At 45.8% G+C, this 23,836-nt stretch overlaps 2 protein-coding genes across 5 annotated transcripts in view; both read right to left on the reverse strand.

Annotated features, from left to right (window-relative positions):
- Positions 1-6,858: 6,858 nt before the first annotated feature.
- On the reverse strand, positions 6,859-16,157 carry LOC146009943 (uncharacterized). Its single transcript, XM_083150613.1, has 3 exons — positions 16,104-16,157; positions 12,325-12,448; positions 6,859-10,710 (listed from the first exon to the last, which is right to left on the reverse strand). The coding sequence occupies exons 2-3, from the start codon at positions 12,407-12,409 to the stop codon at positions 9,080-9,082; spliced, it is 1,716 nt and encodes a 571-aa protein (XP_083006739.1). The 5' UTR covers positions 12,410-12,448; positions 16,104-16,157; the 3' UTR covers positions 6,859-9,079.
- Positions 16,158-21,365: 5,208 nt separating this feature from the next.
- LOC146009929 (uncharacterized) overlaps positions 21,366-23,836 on the reverse strand; it is a 453,438-nt gene continuing 450,967 nt past the window's right edge. For all 4 annotated transcript variants that reach the window (XM_083150579.1, XM_083150576.1, XM_083150582.1 and 1 more), the window contains exon 6: positions 21,366-22,907. In XM_083150579.1, the coding sequence (XP_083006705.1) occupies positions 21,667-22,907 (1,241 nt within the window). In that variant the 3' untranslated portion in view covers positions 21,366-21,666. The remainder of the gene's footprint in view (positions 22,908-23,836) is intronic.

Raw genomic sequence — 23,836 nt, forward strand, 5'->3', positions numbered from 1 at the left:
CGATACGTCAGGCACTATTTTATTCTCCCACCACGCCCTAGTGGATGGTAGGGCATGAAATACTGCCTGTCGGCACATGTCGGCTAAAAAACCAGCAAGAAACCCCATGTCGACCTTTTGACTGTCGACCTAGACATTGTCGAACTAATGACCTGATGAACTAATGACCTTTCGTCCTAGAACCAGGTCGACCTTTTCCTATGTCGACCTAATGGTGTCGACCATCATGATGTAGACCAAATGACCGCAACCCGTCACACTACAGTGTTCTAGGCTCTCAGGATTAGGGTTGTAGTGTTGCTCAGTATCAAAAACATAATGCGCTAAATGTAGCTATTTGTTACAATTTTGAGGACAGGCGTGGACTGCCATCTCTCCATTGCCAACAATTGCACCGGACCTCCTATATCAGCCAGCGCTGCTATTATGACTGCATGTGAAGCAGTTGGTATACACCTTGTAAGTTATGCAATGTATTGTACTGTAAGTCTTTTGTATCATTTTATTATCTATATTTTTGTTGTTTTGTTTGTCCTTCTGTTTACTATGAATGTAAGGGGCTTTGGACCTCTTGTAACACCATATAATTAAAACCTGATACTACATTCATGATACACATCTGCATCATAGACCTTCTATTCTTCAACAGACCTGGGGGGGTTCCCCCGAATCCCGAAAGTCTACATATCTCTCATCACCCATTTGTTGTCGTTATATACAGTATATAATCAGTGAGCCATTATTGTGTGTATCGTCGCTACCACTGGAAATCATGATCTCCAAATGTATTCTGAAAGAGCAGAGCGATTTGTTAACCTGCAGTGTGCAAGGGACAGTACACAAAAAATATGCTACGTCAAACATTATTAAGTAAAAATTCAATGTATAAAGTATCTAACCATCTCAATAAACATGATATTAATGAAATATAAAAATATATCAATCTAACAAAAACACAAGTAGAAGAATTGTTCATTATACCTCCCGGTCCTGGCAGCAGCTAAACAAATGCAGCAAATGACATAGCGCACATATTCTGCAGCTGTTTAATATTCAGTATCCCAATATCCATAACAGTAATGTGTGATGATGTTTGGTATATCCAGTGAGAACACATTAAGGCTGATTCACGTTTTGGGGTACACCTTTTTGGCTGTAGTGACCCTGCAGGTAACAGGTCCAGGTCCCTTGATGACTCCCATATCAGATGTGGTAACTTATTCAGACTCATTCCTAGGGATATATTTACAAGAGATGGAGATGTTGCAATTTGGGCCAATCAGATTATTTGTATCTTTTAGAAGGTGCTATATCATTGATACATAGAATCTGATTGGTTGCTATGGACAATATCTCATGGAGACATAGAATGTGGCAGCAGGTAAGAACCATTTGCCCCATCTAGTCAGTCCATGTACACACACACACACACTATGGTCAGGAGCCAATTAACCTAATAGCAGGGCCGGTGCTTGGGTGTCCGATACCCCCTGAAAATGGTAAACGTGAACGCTCCCTCCCGGGCTGTACCAAGAGACAGGGCAGCAGTGGATGGACGCACCCATGGGAATGCCCAGCGTTTCATGGGTGTTCCCATGGTAATGAGGCAGTGACGCGGCTGCCGGGGGCGGCCAGCTGACATTACCGGAAGTCAGCTGCCCACCCTGTCCTCGTACAGGGTGCACGCAAAGCTGAGACAGCTGTGTCTTAGTTTTGCATGATCGTTCCATACCATATGATTGGGGGGGCTGGCGGCAGTGCGAGCAGCGTTAAATCCACATGTAACGCTGCCAGTGTGTGTGGATCAGACTAACCTCCAGTGTGCGCCAAAAAGGGGTGTGTTCTTACAATGAAGGGGTGTGTCCACAAAATAGTACACCCATTTCAAATAACATCACACAGTAGCACAATGTTATTCACATACCGCAGGTAGTGCCCCTTATCTACGTTATGCCACATCGTAGTGCCCCTTTATACACAATGCTCACAGTAGTGTAATACCCATTATACCCAGATTAGCAGTGCTGCTTATACACGTAAGGCACACCACTTACACATAATACCCTAAATACCCTTATACATGCCCACAATACTACTAATAAAAATAATTGTATTTATATACTGCTCTTTTATCCAATAGGACTCAAGGAGCTTCAGTAGTAGCACCGCCTACACATAATGCCAACAGTAGTAGTGCTGCTTCTACATATAATGCCCCCAGTGGTAGTGCCTCATATACATATGATATCCTCAGTAGTGGTGCCCCTGACATATATTGCCCACAGTCATACTGCTTACACATTAAGGTCCTTATTCTGGTCTACACACAACACTGTGAAATTCACAACTTTGCATGTGGATGTAACGCCGCCCCCCGATTGCTGAGTTCCCCACCCCTTGGGTGCGGGGACGAAATCATTCAATAGTCGCCTCTCTGGTGTCTTACAGCTGCGGGCGCCCTGTGCGGGAAGCAAGCAGCTGACATTCGCTGATGTCAGCAGCCCACCCCCCTGCATCACAGGTGAATGACAATGGGAACGCCCATGAAACGGTGGGCGTTCCCATGAGCGACCCCTTGCCGCCGCCCCACCCGCACTGCTAGGTGTGAACGGGATGGCGAACTGGCAGTTTGCCTTGCCCGCTCGCACCAAGCTTCTGCACATGAGCATAAATGCGCATGCACTGACGCTCACCATCGCTCCCCTGCACAGACACGCGAGGGAGTGAGGCAATTAGAATAACCCCCTATGCCACCCAGCCACAACAGGATGAGATAGGGGGAGGTTACTTGTACTAGGTACCAGAAAGTGGGCATGGTCTCACTACAATGGGCATGGCATTGGGTGACATACGCTGTGATCTGAAACCAGAATGGACATGATGTACAATTTGTGCAACATTAACCCCGATATGACAGCTCCCATATGGGTAACTGCCATAAGATTCAATAGGTAAGTGCTAAGAGTCAGACAAGAAGTGGTGACCAACAATGCAGGAACAAGCTTAAAACTATGGAGAACCCCCAGAGGCAGTGACTGGCACTAGGAGCAGAAGGAACACACTGGACTGGGGAGCCAAGATACTAGGAAGCAGATCATATTAGAAATTAATCTGTCAATGAGTAATGGCCAGGGAGAGCGTTGTATAGGGAACCCTGGCTGCTGATTGGTTACTGTAGTCATGTGTAGGGAAGCAGGCCTGGGGTTGGCTGAGAATTGATCATCTGACTGCAGGCAAGATGGCAGTGCCCATGACATAACTACTGCAAGCAGCACAGTGTGAAACACAATCAGACACCTTAGGAATCAGGTGCAAGGCAAGGAAGTGCTAGCACTGGGTACGATAATAGGACAACCAGCCCTGCGTGTGCCAATATATTTGCCAGATATAAGAGGATAGAAAAGGACAATTAATAGTTATCTTGTGATGTAACGTCCTTATATTGCAGACTGACTGCTTACACTGCGCTCGTCCCCAGGAAGTGATTGCACTTAGCCCAATTTATTCTGCCCAGTTCTTTGTGCTCCTGTTTTTATTTCAAATGATGAACACAGTTATTGTGAACTTCGCTCCCTCAAATACACAGGTTTTCAAAGTCGGTCCTCAGGACCCCACACAGTGCATGATTTGCTGGTCTCCTCACAGAATCAAGTGAAATAATTAGCTCCACCTGTGGATCTTTTAAAATGTGTCAGTAATGAGTGCACCTGTCTTGTGACCTGGAAAATGTGAACTGTGTGGGGTCCTGAGGACTGAGTTTGAGAACCACTGCTCAAATACATACCACCATTCTTCAATAGCTAACTTAATAGCAAGTGTTTTTTCTTAACCAATTGTGTAGTTCCTATCTGCCAAGAGAAACCTCAAAGAATAGCACCCACCCCATTCATGAGACCTGCCCCTATTCCCTCTGTGGATGTGTCTACTTGGAGAATCAATGGACGGCTAGCATCAGGTTGCCTTAGGACTGGATTGGCAGTGAAGAGTTATGGGGGAGTACAGTGATATGGTCCACAAGCGTTAAGAACCCTTCAACGAACTTTCTATAGTAGTTGGTGAAACCGGGGAGCCTTTGAATTGCTTTCAAGGAGATTGGCAAGGACCAGTCGTCGAGAATTGCCATCTGCAGACCTGTTCCAAAGAAGATGTACCTCAGAAAGGAAATGGCCAGAACTTCAGAAATGTGTTTATCCGATCTATGCGACTGGAGCGTAATCTCTGGAGTATCTCTTTTATCTGCTGATGGTGGGTCTCCAGGTCTTGGGATAAAATAGAATTTGCAGCTAGATGAATGCTAAATATGGTGGAACTGACGCGTTTGGCTGCATCCCAACTGCACCTTTGATAAAGCTGCAGTTGGGATGCAGCGAAACGCGCTTGACCACCCTTTTTGGCACCCACCCAGCTCCAAAGTAAGGCATCTAAAGTGTCTGAAGCAACCCCAGATCAAAATAAATGGAATCTGGCCTGATACTCACTACAGGAGTCAAATAAAGCTTGCCCAGAGGAATCCACTGCACTATTTGGGGACAACGAGAATTTGGAAGACTCCATCCTCCAATGGCAATTTTTAGAAAAGTCTGATTACATCAGGAACACTCGCCGTGTTATCTGAGGTTATAAGACCTGCTGGATCACTCTCCACTCATCCTCTGGACTGGTAAATACAATTACTCCAGACAACTTATGCCTTTAAATGACACAATCAGGTTTGACTATCTTTTGCAGTATATTGCTTTAACATCCTTCTGGTACCCAGTTTGACAATACAACACCCTTGATATCAAAGAAAACAATTTACATGGCTTTGAATTTGCTTTGACGTGCTTTCTTCATTCTTGGTCATGATGGTGTTTTTCAGTGCACAGACTGGCGTTTTGTCTCCAGATCATACTGAAAGATCCATGTTTCATCAGAGATCATAACTTTATCCAAAAAATGAGAAATCTTTCGGTACTCATTTCCTAGAATGGCGCCACTAAGCTATTTGCTTAGTGGGCTGTTCTGCGTAGGGTAATCACATCGCATGGGCCATTTCAGTGCCGTGCGATACTTTCTAATGTAATTTATGATTGGATGTCCTAAAAAGAGTATTGTATAGCTAATGTAATGGCATCGCACACCCTATAAAATCGCATGCGATTTTGCGGGAGGTGCGATGCGATCCCCTGGGGCACACAGAGCAGTGAATAAATTACATTAAAAAATCACATCGCATGGCACGGCACTAAAATAGCCCATGCAATGTGATTTGGGTGCCGTTCTAGGAAACAAGTACCCATCTTTCATTTATCTGAACAAATCCACTTTTGGTTCCAAGTGAGAAGCCTTGGAACCATCTTTGGTCATGTTAAGATCTTGATGCAGAATTTGCCTAACAGTTTGTTATCGTTTCTGCTATCATTCGGATGCTGAGTCAACGCTCAATTTGAACAATTTTAATAATTTTTTCCACATTTAAAATTGTTTTTTTTTCATGTGCAAGGTCTCCCGGGAAGTTGACACATTGACAAAGACATACACTGTTGAAACGCGTTGGTGTGTTTTTTTATCCAGAGGAAGGTTGTATGAACTTTACTTGTAATTATACTTACCTCCTCTTTATTATATATTTTATACTTTTTTGCTAAATAAATACTACCGGTTTTTTATCATCTGCCTGGAGTTTATTGCCATTGAAAGAAACCATGATATGAGGATCCACAGCGAGGCTAATGTAAGCATACATGTGAGCGTTTAAAAATACCTTGATATGTTTAATCCTCTTGTTATTAATGTAAGCTGATTGTAAGCATCATCTACTTGTTACCACACGAAGGGTGAACCCATAAGAAGTAGAATCAGAACCCTATATAAGAAGACTATATACTTCGTACAGGAGATGGATCGACTTATAAACTTTCTGTAGAAATACACTATGAACTTTTTTTATCTGTTTATCTTTTATGTTTGAATCACCTACGAGAATCTTGACGAGATACATCCCAGAACAAACCTTTGACATCCACACGACTGCCACTAAATCTTTGTGCCACAGAAAAATATGTGCGCATGGACATCCTATCTATCTTGTAAGCCTCGGTTAACATATGGAAATATTTGGTGGGCATTTTGATCAATTTTACTAAACAATTTTAAATGAACACCCTACTCTTCTTCTTCGACTCGAGTAGCCATACATGTATGAAAGCTTCCCGTAAACAGGATTACACGGGCATTAAGGGCCCAATGGGAAAATGGCATCCTTGGGGCCCAAAAATGAGTGTGGCCAGCCACTAGTTAGGACTCGCCCTTGTATAGTATATGGCCCGCAGTACCTTTTTGTCACCAGAGGTGCTGCTGTGACATTTGAACAATCTTTCCTCACATCATGGAGAATGTCTGGTTTCCTGTGCAACCACCTGCACCGGTTCCTCTGCTACATAACCCTGCCTCTCAGCAGACATTTCGCTGGTCATTTATGTTTCCTGGTCTCTGGTGGGATGAGGTAGCTGGTCATGTCTGCTGTTCATGTTTTTGTACTGATTTACCGTGTCTAGGACCTGCCGTTACCTGTGGTCATTTGTCTGGATCCCCGCTTCTGCATATCCCGCTACTTTGGACATTATGATTAAACCACGATGTGTCCCAGTGCCTTCATAATTCTAGGGAACTCTGCAGCTCGCCAATCTACATTTACTCTGGTCCTGATAAGGACATATCCAGCCTCCTCAATTTATCTACTTAATTGAATATTAGTTTTGTTGAGTCTTTCTTGGCATCGTCCAAGTGTCTGCTAATCAGTATTTCTGCACCTGGGAATATCTGCTTTGTCCAGTTTTTGTTTCTCTCTCACATTTTCCGTCATATCCAGCCACACCCGATTTTTATTTTATTTTTATATTCAAAATATTTATATTAATAGATTTTTACAGGGGACATATAACAGTACATAACAATTTTAAACCGTTACAGAAGGCTTAACAAAATGTACAAATTACATTGCTTGTTTTAGGCTATGGGAGAGAGGGCCCTGCTTGTGAGAATTTACATATGAAGGGAGAGGCCACAGATACGGCGGGAGAATGTATTTTGGGAGTGCATAGGTCAGAGTGGGTGGTAGATTATGATGAAAACATGAGCATTGGGGGCACGTCTAAACGTGGAGACCCAGATTGAGTCTGCATAGGGGTGGGGGCTCTTTCAATTAGTTGTAGTCCGGATTATCCTAGGGGAATGCAGCCCACTTCTGAAGGCACACACTGTGGGGCCTCCCTTTTGGATGTGAACTTCACATACAAGGGTGGTTCAATAAATAAGGTAACAAGACCTCCCTGCGGAAATGTATTCAACTTGTACATATATATATATATATATAATCAATATTATGGATTTTAAACAAATAATTTTTGGTACTTGTGTAGTATCACGGCGCCGCCGCGCACACACTCTGTTTGAAACTTGGCAGCCTGCCAGACTCTGGGCGCGTGCCGCTCTAGCTGTTCTCAGAGCTACGTTACCAGCGTAGCGTGTGCCGCTCTAGCTGTTCTCAGCGCAGCGCTACGTTATCAGCGTAGCGTAGTGTCTAATTCCGTCTAAACTCAGCACACCGCTATCAAAGGGGGTGCCCGAAATGCAGACGCTACAATTTAGACGCTTTGGCGTCTGAATCCATATGCACTGTGCAAAACACTCTTAAACCTGTCCACAGTGGCACTAGTCGACGCAACAGCTGTCGACCTTGTAAATCCCACTATCCACGCCAACCCGAAGCGTTGACGAGCGGCGGCGGTACGCGTCCTACGGCCTTTTCATACCCCCACTATCCACGTCGGCGTGGAGTTGAGAATAGAAAGTGTGACAAGCGCAGCGAGCCCCGCGAGGGGACGCGGATACCTGCACAGGTATCCGCGTCCCTTCGCGGGATTCACAGGTGTCCGAATCCCCTCGCTGCGCTCGCCACACTTTCTATTCCGAAGTGGATAGTGGATGGCGTGGATAGTGGGATTTACAAGGTCAACAGCTGTTGCGTCGACTAGTGCCACTGTGGACAGGTTTAAATAGTGTACCCCTAGACCCAACTAAATTTAGATGCTTTAGCGTCTAAATTTAGATGTACCCCTAGTCCCAACTAAATTCAGAGGCTTTAGCGTCTAAGTCCAGAAACCCCGGCTTCTTAGCGTCTAGCAGGTAGTCCGGTTTTCAGATGCTAAAGTGTCTAAGTTTTAGCGTCTGCATGGGGGACACGACCCCTTCGTAGCCGGGTTTCAGACGCTTTATCGTCTGAATCCTGACTCCCCCTTCTTAGCGGCTTGCAGGTAGTCCGGTTTTCAGACGCTTTTGCATCTAAATTTAGCGTCTGCATGGGGGACTCCCCCTTTGGTAGCGGTGTGCCGGGGGGTGCCCGGGGTGTCCACTTTTACATGCCCCCATTGTCAGCAGTGCGCAGGGCTGCCTATTTCACTATGGAACTACAAGTCCCACAGTGACCTGTCAGCGCATGGGCAGCGCGCTGCTGCTGCCCGGCGCTATGCTGTTAACGTAGCTGTCAATACGTAGCTTACAGCTAGAGCGGCACAAGCACAGTCAGGCAGAGCTAGAGCGGCACGCGCACAGTTAAACAGAGCCTCTGGCAGGCTGCCAAGTTTTAGAGACGGAGTGTGCGCGGCGGCGCCGTGAAACTACACAAGTACCAATTTTTCCATAGTCTCCATAATCATCTAAGCATCTGTTCCAACCGTACACCAGAAAGACGCCAAACCCAAACCTATTTCCATGACGTGACGTTATCACCGCACACCTCGACAAGTTGATGATGAAGTTCATCTGCTATTCTAGTCATACGGTGCACCTCAATGTTTGACCAGGTCCCTGCCAGGCCCGCCATGTTGGGACAGTATGATTGCTATTAGGCACGGCCTAACGGCTGTGAGGAGAAGCAGCGGTACCTGCTCTGGCCTGGTGGGAAAGGAGTATGGAATCGAGAACATTGCACACTTGGTAGGTCTTCGTACCTTACCTCTTGAACCACTGTCGTAAATGTTCTATAGTACAAAACAATGAGATTGAAGATATTTCAATCTGCAGGTGTATACACAATTTACGTAAAGTCCAGACCGTTAACAACGTGGCTGACAAGTTCTGAGCGACTTTTAAAACATTTCCCACATTCGGAGCAGGAATATTTCCTTTCCTTGGCGTGCGTTTTCTGGTGCGAGACGAGGTCGGTTTCAAGCTTGAAGCGTTTCCCGCACTCCGAGCATGAGAATTGCCTCTCCCGTTCGTGAATCGTTTGGTGCCTGTAAATGCTGGATTTCACAGTAAAAGTTTTGCCACATGTGGGGCACGGATAAGGTTTGGTTCCTGTGTGGGTCATTTGATGTCGAACAAGATTTTTTTTGCTTGCATAATTTTTTCCGCACTCAAAACAATAAAATCGCTTCTTTCCTGTGGGACATTGTGGGTGCGCGTCACGTTCTGATATACACCCAACATAGTTCTCACACCTGGCATAGGATTTATCTTCAGTAGGCTCCGTTGGTTCCTTTATTTGGCGTTTAGCAGCACTGAACTGGATATTAACGCATGTCTCGCCATTGGTAGAAGATCCCGTTTCCTCCACAGTATACTGTGTATGATATGTGGGGTTATAATTGTCAGTGTCTGTAAGATCTGCTTCATCACACAAGGCTGCTTCCTCCTTAATATGAGAAGATGTATACTGTGTATGAACTGTGGGTGTATACATGTCAGTGTCTGTGAGGTCTCCTCCATCACACGAGACTGGTTCCTCCATAATATGAGAAGATGAATACTGTGTATGACATGTTGGAATATAATTATCAGTATGTGTGAGGTCTTCTTTGTCACATGAGACTGGTTCCTCCTTAATATGAGAAGATGTATCCTGTGTATGACCTGTGAGTGTATACATGTCAGCGTCTGTGAGGTCTTCTCCATCACATGAGGCCGGTTCCTCCTTAATATGAGTAGATGTATCCTGTGGATGACCTTTGAGTATATAGTTATCAGCGTCTGTGAGGTCTCCTCCATCACATGAGGCCGGTTCCTCCTTAATATGGGAAGATGTATCCTGTGTATGACCTGTGAGTGTATACATATCAGTGTCTGTGAGGTCTCCTCCATCACATGAGGCCGGTTCCTCCTTAGTATGAGTAGATGTATCCTGTGTATGACCTGTGAGTGTATACATGTCAGTGTCTGTGAGGTCTCCTCCATCACAAGAGGCTGGTTCCTCCTTAATATGAGTAGATGTGTACGATGTATGACCTGTGAGTGTATACATGTCAGTGTCTGTGAGGTCTCCTCCATCACATGAGGCCGGTTCCTCCTTAATATGGGAAGATGTATCCTGTGTATGACCTGTGAGTGTATACATATCAGTGTCTGTGAGGTCTCCTCCATCACAAGAGGCTGGTTCCTCCTTAATATGAGTAGATGTGTACGATGTATGACCTGTGAGTGTATACATGTCAGTGTCTGTGAGGTCTCCTCCATCACAAGAGGCTGGATCCTCCTTAATATGAGAAGATGTATATGGTGTATGATCTGTGAGGTCTTCTACATCACATGAGGCCGGTTCCACCTTAATATGCGTATATGTATACTGTGTATGTTCTGTGAGTGCATAAAGGTCACTGATTCGGTGAGGTCCTTGTTCATATAGGATCATTTCTTCTTTCATATGAGTAGATGGATCTTTATATAATTCTGTTGAAACAAAACGTATGGCGGTTAGGTTTACAACATGTCATTTTATCCTCACCATTAATCCTGCCATACACAGTGACACAGTCCTGCAGACCATTTTTATGTTTCAGAATTAGGGCTGTACATTTTTGCAAAAAAAAATGCCAGAAAAGCAAAACTGAGAATATTCCCGGTATAGAATAAAAGATGAATTCTGATTACTGGTCATTGCACTCATGGTCCTTACACTTTCGCACCATCCCTTCCCAACGGTCGGCACTCAACCAGTTGCCCTTCTCCAGTTTAAGAGCAACGCACTCGTTCCATTTTGCCTCATAACAGCTGACACAAACCCCTTTGGCGTCTCCAATCAGGCTGGGTGATCCCTAGTCTCTGATACCTATGTAATTAGCAGAGCTGGTATAATATGCAGCGCTGCAATGACAGGGAATATACAGGGTGGCGGGGAGAAGAGAACTGTGCGGTAACTTTATACAACAGTAACTGGCAGGGGAGATACCGGCAGACTGAATACTGGAAGTGGGATCCCGACAGCCGGAATTCTCGGGATGTCCCGGTGGTAAGCACAGTGGTAAAGCACTAGGAGGAATGTTAAGCTGTGGCTGTGGGGGCTGGGGGAGGTTAGGAATATGCTTTGTGGGGAAGGGGCGGGGCAATTAGTTATGCTGTTAGTTAAGGTTAGGCTGCGGGATGGGGAGGTTAGGTTGCCTTTCTCTGACTATCAATACCTCTCACGCAGGTGTCTGTGGTGGAATGGAACCACTAGTACAGTAAAAGATGACATCCTGGAGTACCCAGTTGGGCTGAAAACCCATCATGTTCCTTGTTTGAGGTATTAAGAGCTGGCAGCCTATCTAACCCTGACTAATTCACTGCGACTCTCCATAGAAAACTGACCACTCGCTTTAACGTAGAAACAATGCAAGCAAAAATGAGGTCCCTTGGGATTAAGGACATTAGCAGTAGAAAGGTTGAAAACTTTCTTTCAGTGGCCTCACCAAAAAATGTCCTTCAAATTAGATCCTACAAGCACCTTGCAACGGTACGGGAATGGATCCAGATATTTCTTCTCAATTAAAGAGTTAGAGCGCACGGCAACCCTAGACTACCTTATAGCTGTATCCTTGACCTAAAGAAGTCCAATGGAGACCGACCAACTCTCTGCAGCTACAATGAACCAAGCTGAAGACCTGGCTCAGCTTTGAGGGAAAATGAGCGTCTCTGCACATGAGATCCCATAAAGTATCAGAGATTGAAATAAAACATTTATGGTCTTGCAGAGACTGGCTATAGGATACCGTAACTTCAATATGTGGGACGGTCGGCTTGACTCGCTTTCCTGCAAGCAGGTGGACGATGGAATTAAACAGTATAGTATAGTTCAGTAAAACAAAAACAAAAAAATATATATTTTCACATAAAATATAAACCCGGGATAACACCATACTACACATGTCCTCCACTAAAAAAAAAAAATCAACATATGTACGGATACTTAGGTATAGCAGACTTCTGGTTTGAGCAACCTATTCCAACTCTTGCAACCAACTCTGTTTCAGCACATTAATAACAAGACCTATACACGGAGACAGGACTTGGATTAATCTCTCTTACCCAGTGATGTGAGGGGCCGGTGATTCTCCATCATCACGTCCTTGTACAGACCCCTGTGTTCCTCTATATACTCCCACTCCTCCATGGAAAGATAGACAGTGACATCCTGACACCTTATAGGAACCTGACACACACAATGACATGGTCGTCAATGAAAAAGAAAATAACCTCATTCCTTCCTTTACTAATTCCTAAAACACAGAGCACATTGTGGGAGCTATTTTACTGCTCATATATCACTGTACAATTCCTGTCCCCTCTCCCCTATATAATAATACCACATATCAGCGTGTGCCGGGAGCTGTGTTATCCCCATCATATGTCGCTGTACAGTCCCCTCTCCCCTATATAATAATACCACATATCAGCGTGTGCCGGGAGCCGTGTTATCCCCATCATATATCACTGTACCGTCCCCTCTCCCCTATATAATAATATCACATATCAGCGTGTGCCGGGAGCTGTGTTATCCCCATCATATATCACTGTACCGTCCACTCTCCCCTATATAATACCACATATCAGCGTGTGCCGGGAGCTGTGTTATCCCATCATATATAGCTGTACCGTCCCCTCTCCCCTATATAATAATACCACATATCAGCGTGTGCCGGGAGCTGTGTTATCCCCCATCACATATCACTGTACCATCCCCTCTCCCCTATATAATAATACCACATATCAGCGTGTGCCGGGAGCTGTGTTATCCCCATCATATATCACTGTACCGTCCCCTCTCCCCTATATAATACCACATATCAGCGTGTGCTGGGAGCTGTGTTATCCCCATCATATATCACTGTACCGCCCCCTCTCCCCTATATAATAATACCACATATCAGCGTGTGCCGGGAGCTGTGTTATCCCCATCATATATCACTGTACCGTCCCCTCTCCCCTATATAATAATACCACATATCAGCGTGTGCCGGGAGCTGTGTTATCCCCATCATATATCACTGTACCGCCCCCTCTCCCCTATATAATAATACCACATATCAGCGTGTGCCGGGAGGTGTGTTATCCCATCATATATCGCTGTACCGTCCCCTCTCCCCTATATAATAACACCACATATCAGCATGTGCAGGGAGCTGTGTTATCCCATCATATATCACTGTACCGTCCCCTCTCCCCTATATAATAATACCACATATCAGCGTGTGCCGGGAGCTGTGTTATCCCCCATCATATATCGCTGTACCGTCCCCTCTCCCCTATATAATAACACCACATATCAGCGTGTGCCGGGAGCTGTGTTATCCCCATCATATATCGCTGTACCGTCCGCTCTCCCCTATATAATAACCCCACATATCAGCGTGTGCCAGGAGCTGCGTTATCCCCATCATATATCGCTGTACCGTCCCCTCTCCCCTATATAATAATACCACATATCAGCGTGTGCCGGGAGCTGTGTTATCCCCATCATATATCACTGTACCGTCCCTTCTCCCCTATATAATAACACCACATATCAGCGTGTGCCGGGAGCTGCGTTATCCCCATCATATATCGCTGTACCGTCCCTTCTCCCCTATATAATAACACCACATATCAGCCTGTGCCGGGAGCTGTGTTATCCCCCATCATATATCGCTGTACCGTCCCCTCTCCCCTATATAATAACACCACATATCAGCGTGTGCCGGGAGCTGTGTTATCCCCCATCATATATCACAGTACCGTCCCCTCTCCCCTATATAATAACACCACATATCAGCGTGTGCCAGGAGCTGCGTTATCCCCATCATATATCGCTGTACCGTCCCCTCTCCCCTATATAATAACACCACATATCAGCGTGTGCCAGGAGCTGCGTTATCCCCATCATATATCGCTGTACCGTCCCCTTCTCCCCTATATAATAATACCACATATCAGCGTGTGCCGGGAGCTGTGTTATCCCCCATCATATATCATTGTACCGTCCCCTCTCCCCTATATAATAATACCACATATCAGCGTGTGCCGGGAGCTGCGTTATCCCCATCATATATCATTGTACCGTCCCCTCTCCCCTATATAATAATACCACATATCAGCGTGTGCCGGGAGCTGCGTTATCCCCATCATATATCACTGTACCGTCCCCTCTCCCCAATATAATAATACCACATATCAGCGTGTGCCGGGAGCTGTGTTATCCCCATCATATATCACTGTACCGTCCCCTCTCCCCTATATAACAATACCACATATCAGCGTGTGCCGGGAGCTGTGTTATCCCCCATCATATATCACAGTACCGTCCCCTCTCCCCTATATAATAATACCACATATCAGCGTGTGCCGGGAGCTGTGTTATCCCCATCATATATCGCTGTACCGTCCCCTCTCCCCTATATAATAACACCACATATCAGCGTGTGCCGGGAGCTGTGTTATCCCCCATCATATATCACTGTACCGTCCCTTCTCCCCTATATAATAATACCACATATCAGCGTGTGCCGGGAGCTGTGTTATCCCCATCATATATCGCTGTACCGTCCCCTCTCCCCTATATAATAACACCACATATCAGCGTGTGCCGGGAGCTGTGTTATCCCCATCATATATCACTGTACCGTCCCCTCTCCCCTATATAATAATACCACATATCAGCGTGTGCCGGGAGCTGTGTTATCCCCATCATATATCACTGTACCGTCCCCTCTCCCCTATATAATAATACCACATATCAGCGTGTGCCGGGAGCTGTGTTATCCCCATCATATGTCGCTGTACAGTCCCCTCTCCCCTATATAATAATACCACATATCAGCGTGTGCCGGGAGCCGTGTTATCCCCATCATATATCACTGTACCGTCCCCTCTCCCCTATATAATAATATCACATATCAGCGTGTGCCGGGAGCTGTGTTATCCCCATCATATATCACTGTACCGTCCACTCTCCCCTATATAATACCACATATCAGCGTGTGCCGGGAGCTGTGTTATCCCATCATATATAGCTGTACCGTCCCCTCTCCCCTATATAATAACACCACATATCAGCGTGTGCCGGGAGCTGTGTTATCCCCATCATATATCGCTGTACCGTCCCCTCTCCCCTATATAATAATACCACATATCAGCGTGTGCCGGGGGCTGTGTTATCCCCATCATATATCACTGTACCGTCCCCTCTCCCCTATATAATAATACCACATATCAGCGTGTGCCGGGAGCTGTGTTATCCCCCATCATATATCACTGTACCGTCCCCTCTCCCCTATATAATAATACCACATATCAGCGTGTGCCGGGAGCTGTGTTATCCCCATCATATATCACTGTACCGTCCCCTCTCCCCTATATAATAATACCACATATCAGCGTGTGGCGGGAGCTGTGTTATCCCCCATCATATATCACTGTACCGTCCCCTCTCCCCTATATAATAACACCACATATCAGCGTGTGCCGGGAGCTGTGTTATCCCATCATATATCACTGTACCGTCCCCTCTCCCCTATATAATAACACCACATATCAGCGTGTGCCGGGAGCTGTGTTATCCCCCATCATATATCGCTGTACCTTCCCCTCTCCCCTATATAATAATACCACATATCAGCGTGTGCCGGGAGCTGTGTTATCCCCCATCATATATCACTGTACCGTCCCCTCTCCCCTATATAATAATACCACATATCAGCGTGTGCCGGGAGCTGTGTTATCCCCATCATATATCACTGTACCGTCCCCTCTCCCCTATATAATAACACCGCATATTACCAGACAGAGCTGCCGTACAGAATAATAAGATAACATTAGAGCATATACAATACCTGTCTGTTTCACTTTTCAAAGATGGCGTCTTGTAGACTCAGTGGCCACGCCCCCTCCGCTGTCACTGGCCCCTAACTGGCTATAGAGGGATTGTGGGTAGTCGCGTCTGTGAGACTATGGCAAAATGGCCGCCGCCTTTTCTCAATGAGGATAACAACATAAAATAACTGCAAGTATTTTACTACTGTACCGATAAATTCGTTAACGGCACAACAATGGAATATACAGTACTTAGGAATGTAATTTTATCTATTTACAAGAGTAATATGATGCGTTTTTCCTTCAACAGACGTTCACTAAATGTGCTACAACAAAATGGCCGACCCTATACATTTGAGGGAATATAAAAACGGAAACATAACGGGAACTTTTACATTCTCTTAGAGATTGTCCTTGGTATGGATCAAAAATAATGAGGGTTAGGATATTATCAAGCAGGAGAAAATATCTGTACTTTAAGAAAGTGCCCACAGATTTCCAGCATTGTAATATGACTTTCACATTAATACTGACTGCATACTAAGACTATAGACCTTTTCTTTTATTAAGCATCCATTGGGGCAAACCGGACTGGTCATCTGGCAAATGCCGATTGGGCCACACAGAGAGACTTGGTTTGGCCGAGCAGCTCCTGCTAGCGGTTGCTCTTCATGGCCACCCACTATAAAAATATTGGGGCTTGTGCAAAGCCACAATGGGTTGCCACCATGCCCCAATGTACCATGCACCTAGGGTGACCAACTCATCCCTTTAATCCGGGACACATATTAATTACACAGGTTCTGTGGCAGTTTAAAACCAGGTGAAAGCCAGCCACAGAAACTGTGTAATTAATATGTGTCCCGGATTAAAGGGATGAGTTGATCACCCTACATGCACCCGTGATAGGTCACTCTGTTTTAGACCCAGTCCATGCCTCAACCAGTGTAATAGACATGTCCCCAGAGTGCCGCAACAATGCCCATTTTAGGATTTGCCATGCTGGTGTTGCAAAGTGGTGGCTTTACAAACCGGCAGCTTGTCTGAGTTTCTGGGTACGGGTTTGAAACCGCTATGTACTGATTTTCAAAATGCTCCTGGGGACAAGCGTGTTTCCATAGGAAATACAACACTTAATGCTGGACTGGCCAAGCCGATCCTCGACATCTACCAACAGTCCACAGGTGTGGTCATTACTAATGGTCAACGTGGTGCATTCTTTACTAACCAACCCTTTCTGCAGAACATGAACTGTTGGTAGATTTTGAGGCCAGATTAAGGGGGGAGAATAAAGTCCCTGTTTTAAGGGGCCTCCATGCTCTGGTGGCGCGGTAACCTCTCTCTCCAGCCTCTGCCGCTGGAAGCAGCAGAGCCAGAGTTTGGAGGATTACCTGATTGATTCATGTTGCTCAGGAGGAGGGGGGAGAGAGAGGTGCCGCACATGCTGGAGAGTACACAGCCACCCTCCCGCAGCCATTGCAGCTAGAACCACTTTAGTTTATTTACTTTACCCATCATGCACTGGGTCCACATACAAAAAAATAGCCTACACCTACGTAAATTACAGATAAAATAAAAAACACTGTGATGGCATCTAACAACTTCCGCAATCACCTATTGTCACATCCTGGTCAAAAAACAGAATTGGATCTAGACACGACCTACACATTACGCCAAAATAGGCCTGATCCAAATTGGAACGGCTAATTGGGCAGTCTGACCACCAACCGTTGCAATCCATTCATTATGGCATCAGGCATGAACACCTGAATATATGACAAATATTGGGGGTTTGGCCACACGTCATTGCCTTTTGCTTGCTACTTAAACTGCTGCGCTGCCCCCAGACTCCAAAATCCCTTTGGCCAATGGCAATTACAGGTTATTATTACAGAGATATCATTTCTACCCTGTAGACACGCCAACCAAACCGGTATGGATCATAGGATAGACAAGGTTGACATGCATGAATGTCGACGTGACTGAAGCTCGACATGGCTGGGGTTGGGGGCAGGGTTTTTGGGTCGACACAAGCATTAGGTCGACAGTCAAAACATTGACATGGGGTTTTTCACGTTTTATTTACCCTAATGTTGACACAGTCAACATGGACACTGTAATGTAGCACCGCGTCCCCTCGCATGGCTCGTACTTCGGGCACACTATTTTATTCTTCCACCACACCTTAGCGGAAGGTAGGGCATGAAATACCGCCTGTCGGCACATGCCGGCTCAAAAAAACCATGAAAAATGCCATGTCAACCTTTTGGACTGCTGACCTTCCCCATGTTGACCTAATGCCTGTGTCGACCTAATGACCCTGTTGACCTAACCCCATGTCGACTTTCTGACCATATCCCAACCAAGCAAGGTTTCTTAAATCATGCAAACTACGAGCCATTTTCCCTTTTGGCATCAAACTATTTGTGAAATTCTAGTGAGCAAACTTCACCTGGAATGATTGTCGCAAGCTGGTTGAATTCCATTTAGACAGGGAAACCCTATACAAGTAGAACAATGGGCCTCAACTACATCAGAAACCTTCTCCAGATGCCCCTTATATGCCATCAGACCCCTCCACATTCCTCCAATAGGCCATCGGACCTCTCATGTGGAAGTAGGGTGAGCAGGGACAGGCATACTGTACAGTTATTCCCTCCTAGGGAGCCATAGACAGCCTCTCCGGGACCCACCAGACAGACTGCTGTGTCCTGAGTGACTGCAGTGGATGAGCTCTCCAACAGATGGATGGTGCTTAGGTATAATTGATGGTAGATAATCCTAAAGACCCATACTCACTAGAACATTTTATCTTTCCAATCTGGCTGGTTGACAATTGACCATTTGCTCCCAAACATGGGAAACTGACCAATGTAGGACCAATTTGTGTCATACACACTAGAAGATGTGAAAGACAAAAGATATTGGTGAACAATTTCCCTTGAGCTGATCATGAAAGATATTGCCATCAATATCTTTCAGAAGCCCCTTTCTGAACGAGATTTATGCCAATATCGGTACTCTTTACCTAGAAGGGCGCCCATCGCGGTGATCGCGGGCAGTACATTAACGGCCGCGACGCGATGCCCGCGATCACCGCGATTTCCCATAGGGGTCAATGTTAAATTTAGTGGTGACCGCGATTTTACATTCAATGCTTCAATGGCCGCGATTTGGACATAGTAATTAATGTTAAATGGGCTACAGAGCCCAAATAGGCACAATTAACCCTTAAATGTCCCCCCAAATTTTTAACGCCACCCCACGATCACCCGAAGCGTGGCGAGCGCAGCGAGCCCGCGAGGGGCGGCGGTACGCGTCCTCCGACCTTTTCATGCCCTACTATCCACGTCGGCGTGGAGTTGAGAATAGAATAGTGTGGCGAGCGCAGCGAGCCCCGCGAGGGGACGCAGATACCTTCACAGTTATACGCGTCCCCTCGCGGGCTTCACAGGTGTCCGTGGCGACGCGGACACCTGTGAAGTCCGCGAAGGGACGCGTTTACCTGTGAAGGTATCCGCTGCGCTCGCCACGCTTCGGGCCTCGGTGGCTCGCTGCGCTCGCCACACTATTCTATTCTCAACTCCACGCCGACGTGGATAGTAGGGCATGAAAAGGTCGGAGGAGGCGTACTGCCGCCCCTCGCGGGCTCGCTGCGCTCGCCACGCTTCGGGTTGACGTGGATCTTGGGGTGGCGTTAAAAAATTGGGGGGACATTTAAGGGTTAATTGTGCCTATTTGGGCTCTGTAGCCCATTTAACATTGATTCCTATGTCCAAATCGCGGGCATTGAGGCATTTTACATTAAAATCGCGGTCAATCAGCCTTTTTAACATTGTTCCCTATGGGAAAATCGCGGTCATCGCGGGCACCCGATTTTTATGTGCCCGCGATTTACCCGCGATTTTTTATCCCCGACGCCCGCGATTCCAATCGCGGGCGCCGTTCTAGGTAAAGAGTACCCCAATATCTTCTAGTGGGTATAGGCCTCTATGCGGATTCAGTATTAAATCCCGGCGATCGGGATCCCGGCGTTCAGAATCCCGATCGCCGAAATCCCGACAAGGGGGGGGGGACGTTGATCGCCCCCCCTTGCGGGCTCGCTGCGCTCACCACACAGCGGGCCCGGTGCCTCGCTACGCTCGGCACGCTAATTTATTCTCCCTCTGAGGGTGTCGTGGACACCCCCGGAGGGAGAATGTGTCGGGATTTCGGCGATCGGGATTCCAGCGTCGGGATCCCGACCGCCGGGATTTTAACTGCATCCCCTCTATGCAGATGATGGCTTTTGTTCCCAGAAATGTCCAGGTTTTCATTACAACCAGCCAGATTGGAAAGATAATCTTCTAGTGTGTATTTTTTTTCTTATTAAGACTGAGGGACGTAATTAGGTATTTAAATGTAATAATTTAATGAAAGGGATAATTAATATTGGAGATTATGAAGGCAAATATTGTAAGAGCATTAATCATTTTAAATGGGATTTTTACTATGGAGCTGAAGTAGTTATTTTGAGGTGGGGTAAAAATTGATGAGGGAAAGATATGCACTGCGATGCCCTCTGTATTACACATGGCAGTCACTGCGATGCCCTCTGTATTACACATGGCAGTCACTGCGATGCCCTCTGTATTACACATGGCAGTCACTGCGATGCCCTCTGTATTACACATGGCAGTCACTGCGATGCCCTCTGTATTACACATGGCAGTCACTGCGATGCCCTCTGTATTACATGGCAGTCACTGCGATGCCCTCTGTATTATACGGCAGTCACTGCGATGACCAGTTTATCCACCACTGGCCTGAAGATGCCCATAAGCGGTGCGATGACTGGTCACCGTGGCTTCCGATGTGCACTGCGTTTTAGCCTGTTGCATGCGATGCGATCTAGTACAAAACGCATCAAGCACACAGCTCACAGCATGTAGGCACCTTAAGGGATGCCCACAGGGATGCCGTCGGCAGGTCCACAAAAAAAGTCAGGCCATAGGTCGACATACACAAAAGAACACATGCAATAGGTCAACAGGAAAAAGGTCACACACAGGGAGGAGGCAGGGCTAGGAGCCGACGCTACCTATTCCCTGTAGTGTGAACGGGACCCAGGTCGCTTGACCCAAGTTACCCGTTCACACTACACAGCAACCCTGGTCCGACCTGGATAAAACCCTTCTTTGAACCCAGGTCAGATTACCAGATTCCTGCACCCGGAATTTTTCATAAGGCCCTTTCACACCGCACAGTGACCCGGTAACAACCCAATAAGAAGACCAAGAGAGTAATTTTATATATTTATTATAATAGTAGGGTACTGACTACAAGCGTGCACTGTACCTTTATTTCTGTACTGTGCCTTTATTTCATCCACTTCCAAAAAGAGAAATAATATACGTAGAAAAATAAATAAATCACAAAATATAAAGTAATGGACCAAAGGCACAGACCAAAAGTGTACAGAAAGAGTTTTACCCTTTGAGTGCCAAGTGAATGTCAGAATAGGTGTGAAAATTGCCAAGCAAACATTGTTATTCTTCACAATGACCTGTAATGTTACCTTATAATATAATATTTGACTGATAATCAGCTCATGGAAGTTGCTTCTGCCTTGTGTTTTTTCTGATGGTCAACAAATTTTGCTTTCCATGCAAAACGTTTTCCACATTCACCGCATTGAAACGGTTTTGCATCTGAGTGAATGATCTGATGTCTGACAACATGATATTTCCGAGTAAAACATTTCCCACACTCTGGACAGGGAAATGGTTTCTCACCATTGTGAGATCTCTGATGTCTATCACGTTCCGCCTTAAGTCTAAAATATCTCCCGCACAGAGAACATGGAAATGGTTTATCCCCTGAGTGAGCGGTCTTGTGCGTATTAAGAGAGGATTTATCTGTAAAACATTTCCCACACTCAGAACACAGAAATGGCTTCTCCCCTGTATGACTTCTCTGATGTGTAGTGAGACCTTTAGAATCTACAAAACGTTTCCCACACTCGGGGCATGGATATGGCTTCTCACCCGTGTGAGTTCTCTGGTGTCTAACAAAAGCTGAGGTATCTGTGAAACATTTCCCACACTCAGAGCATGTAAATGGTTTCACACCGGTATGAATTCTCTGATGTCTACCAAAAGCGGATGCATCAGTAAAACATTTCCCACACTCCGAGCATTCAAACGGCTTCACACCGGTGTGAATTCTCTGATGTACTGTAAGTGAATATTTATTTGAAAAACATTTCTCACACTCCGAGCATGCAAATGGCTTCTCACCTGTGTGTATTTTCTGATGCTTAACAATACTTGCTCTCCAAGTAAAACATTTCCCGCAATCAGAGCACTGAAACGGCTTCTCACCAGTGTGGGTTCTCAGATGTTTGGTAAGTGCCGATTTGTTAGAAAACGATCTGCCACACTCAGAACATATATTCTTACTTCTACACTTTCTCAGATGTCTGCTAAGACTTGATTTCAGTGAAAAACATCTTCCACACTCTGAACACAAACATGAAAATGACTTCTCACCCCTGTGACTTTTCTGATGTGCAACCAGCTCTGATTTATGTGTAAAACATTTCCCACAAGCAGGACACGGGAAAGGTTTCTCATTTGTGTGACTTCTCTGATGTGTAACCAGATCGGATTTCCACGTAAAACATTTCCCGCACTCAGAGCATGGGAAAGGCTTCTCATCGGTGTGACATAAGTTAATGGAGATTCCTCCTGGAAATTCTCGTTTGCATTTGTTATCTTTTGTTTCAAAAGCTGGTAATAAAGCGAGAGGTCCCTCTGAGGTATTCCTGCTTCTGTGTCCACTGGCTGGAAAAAAAATATATGGACATATAGATTTTGTTTGTGCAGCAGAATACTCTTAATATAGAACATTTGACATTCAGCTGCTGTGGTACTACAAATCCCAGCATGGCTTGCCACAGTTTTATAAAGCCTAATAAAGAAACCTGTGGAAGAGCATGTTGGGAGATGAAGTACCACAAGCAGCTGGCGTTCTACAAGTGGAATACTCCTGAGCTAGACTGTTATATATGTTTATACGAATTTCACTTTGCACAAACATTTGAACCTTAGAAGCAGATTAGACGTGGTCTAAACTCTGGGTTGGTAACACACAGTGACATGATGTGAGGGGAGAGCAGGTGTATAATACGGGCTGATGTATGAGATACACCAGAGAGTGTGGGGAGGAGACTGGTCAGATCTCTGGGCTGGTAACACACAGTGACATGATGTGAGGGGGAGTGCAGGAGTATAATAGGGGCTGATGGCTGCTGATGTATGAGATATACCAGAGAGTGCGGGAAGGAGACTGGTCAGATCTCTGGTCTGGTAACACACAGTGACATGATGTGAGGGGGAGAGCAGGAGTATAATAGGGGCTGATGGCTCCTGATGTATGAGATACACCAGAGAGTGCGGGGAGGAGACTGGTCAGATCTCTGGGCTGGTAACACACAGTGACATGATGTGAGGGGGAGAGCAGGAGTATAATAGGGGCTGATGATACTGATGTATGAGATACACCAGAGAGTGCGGGGAGGAGACTGGTCAGATTTCTGGGCTGGTAACACACAGTGACATGATGTGAGGGGGAGAGCAGGAGTATAATAGGGGCTGATGGCTCCTGATGTATGAGATACACCAGAGAGTGCGGGGAGGAGACTGGTCAGATCTCTGGGCTGGTAACACACAGTGACATGATGTGAGGGGGAGAGCAGGAGTATAATAGGGGC

Source organism: Crinia signifera, chromosome 6, assembly GCF_055691185.1.
Source record: "Crinia signifera chromosome 6, ASM5569118v1, whole genome shotgun sequence".
Taxonomy (NCBI): domain Eukaryota; kingdom Metazoa; phylum Chordata; class Amphibia; order Anura; family Myobatrachidae; genus Crinia; species Crinia signifera.

What these genes read in the sequence shown, in the direction of transcription:
- LOC146009943 (XM_083150613.1), bottom strand. Translation starts at nt 12,409, where the DNA reads ATGGAGGAGTGGGAGTATATAGAGGAACACAGGGGTCTGTACAAGGAC. An exon ending in CCGGCCCCTCACATCACTGG is followed by an intron (nt 10,711 to 12,324) that starts GTAAGAGAGATT and finishes TTGTTTCAACAG; the next exon opens with AATTATATAAAGATCCATCT.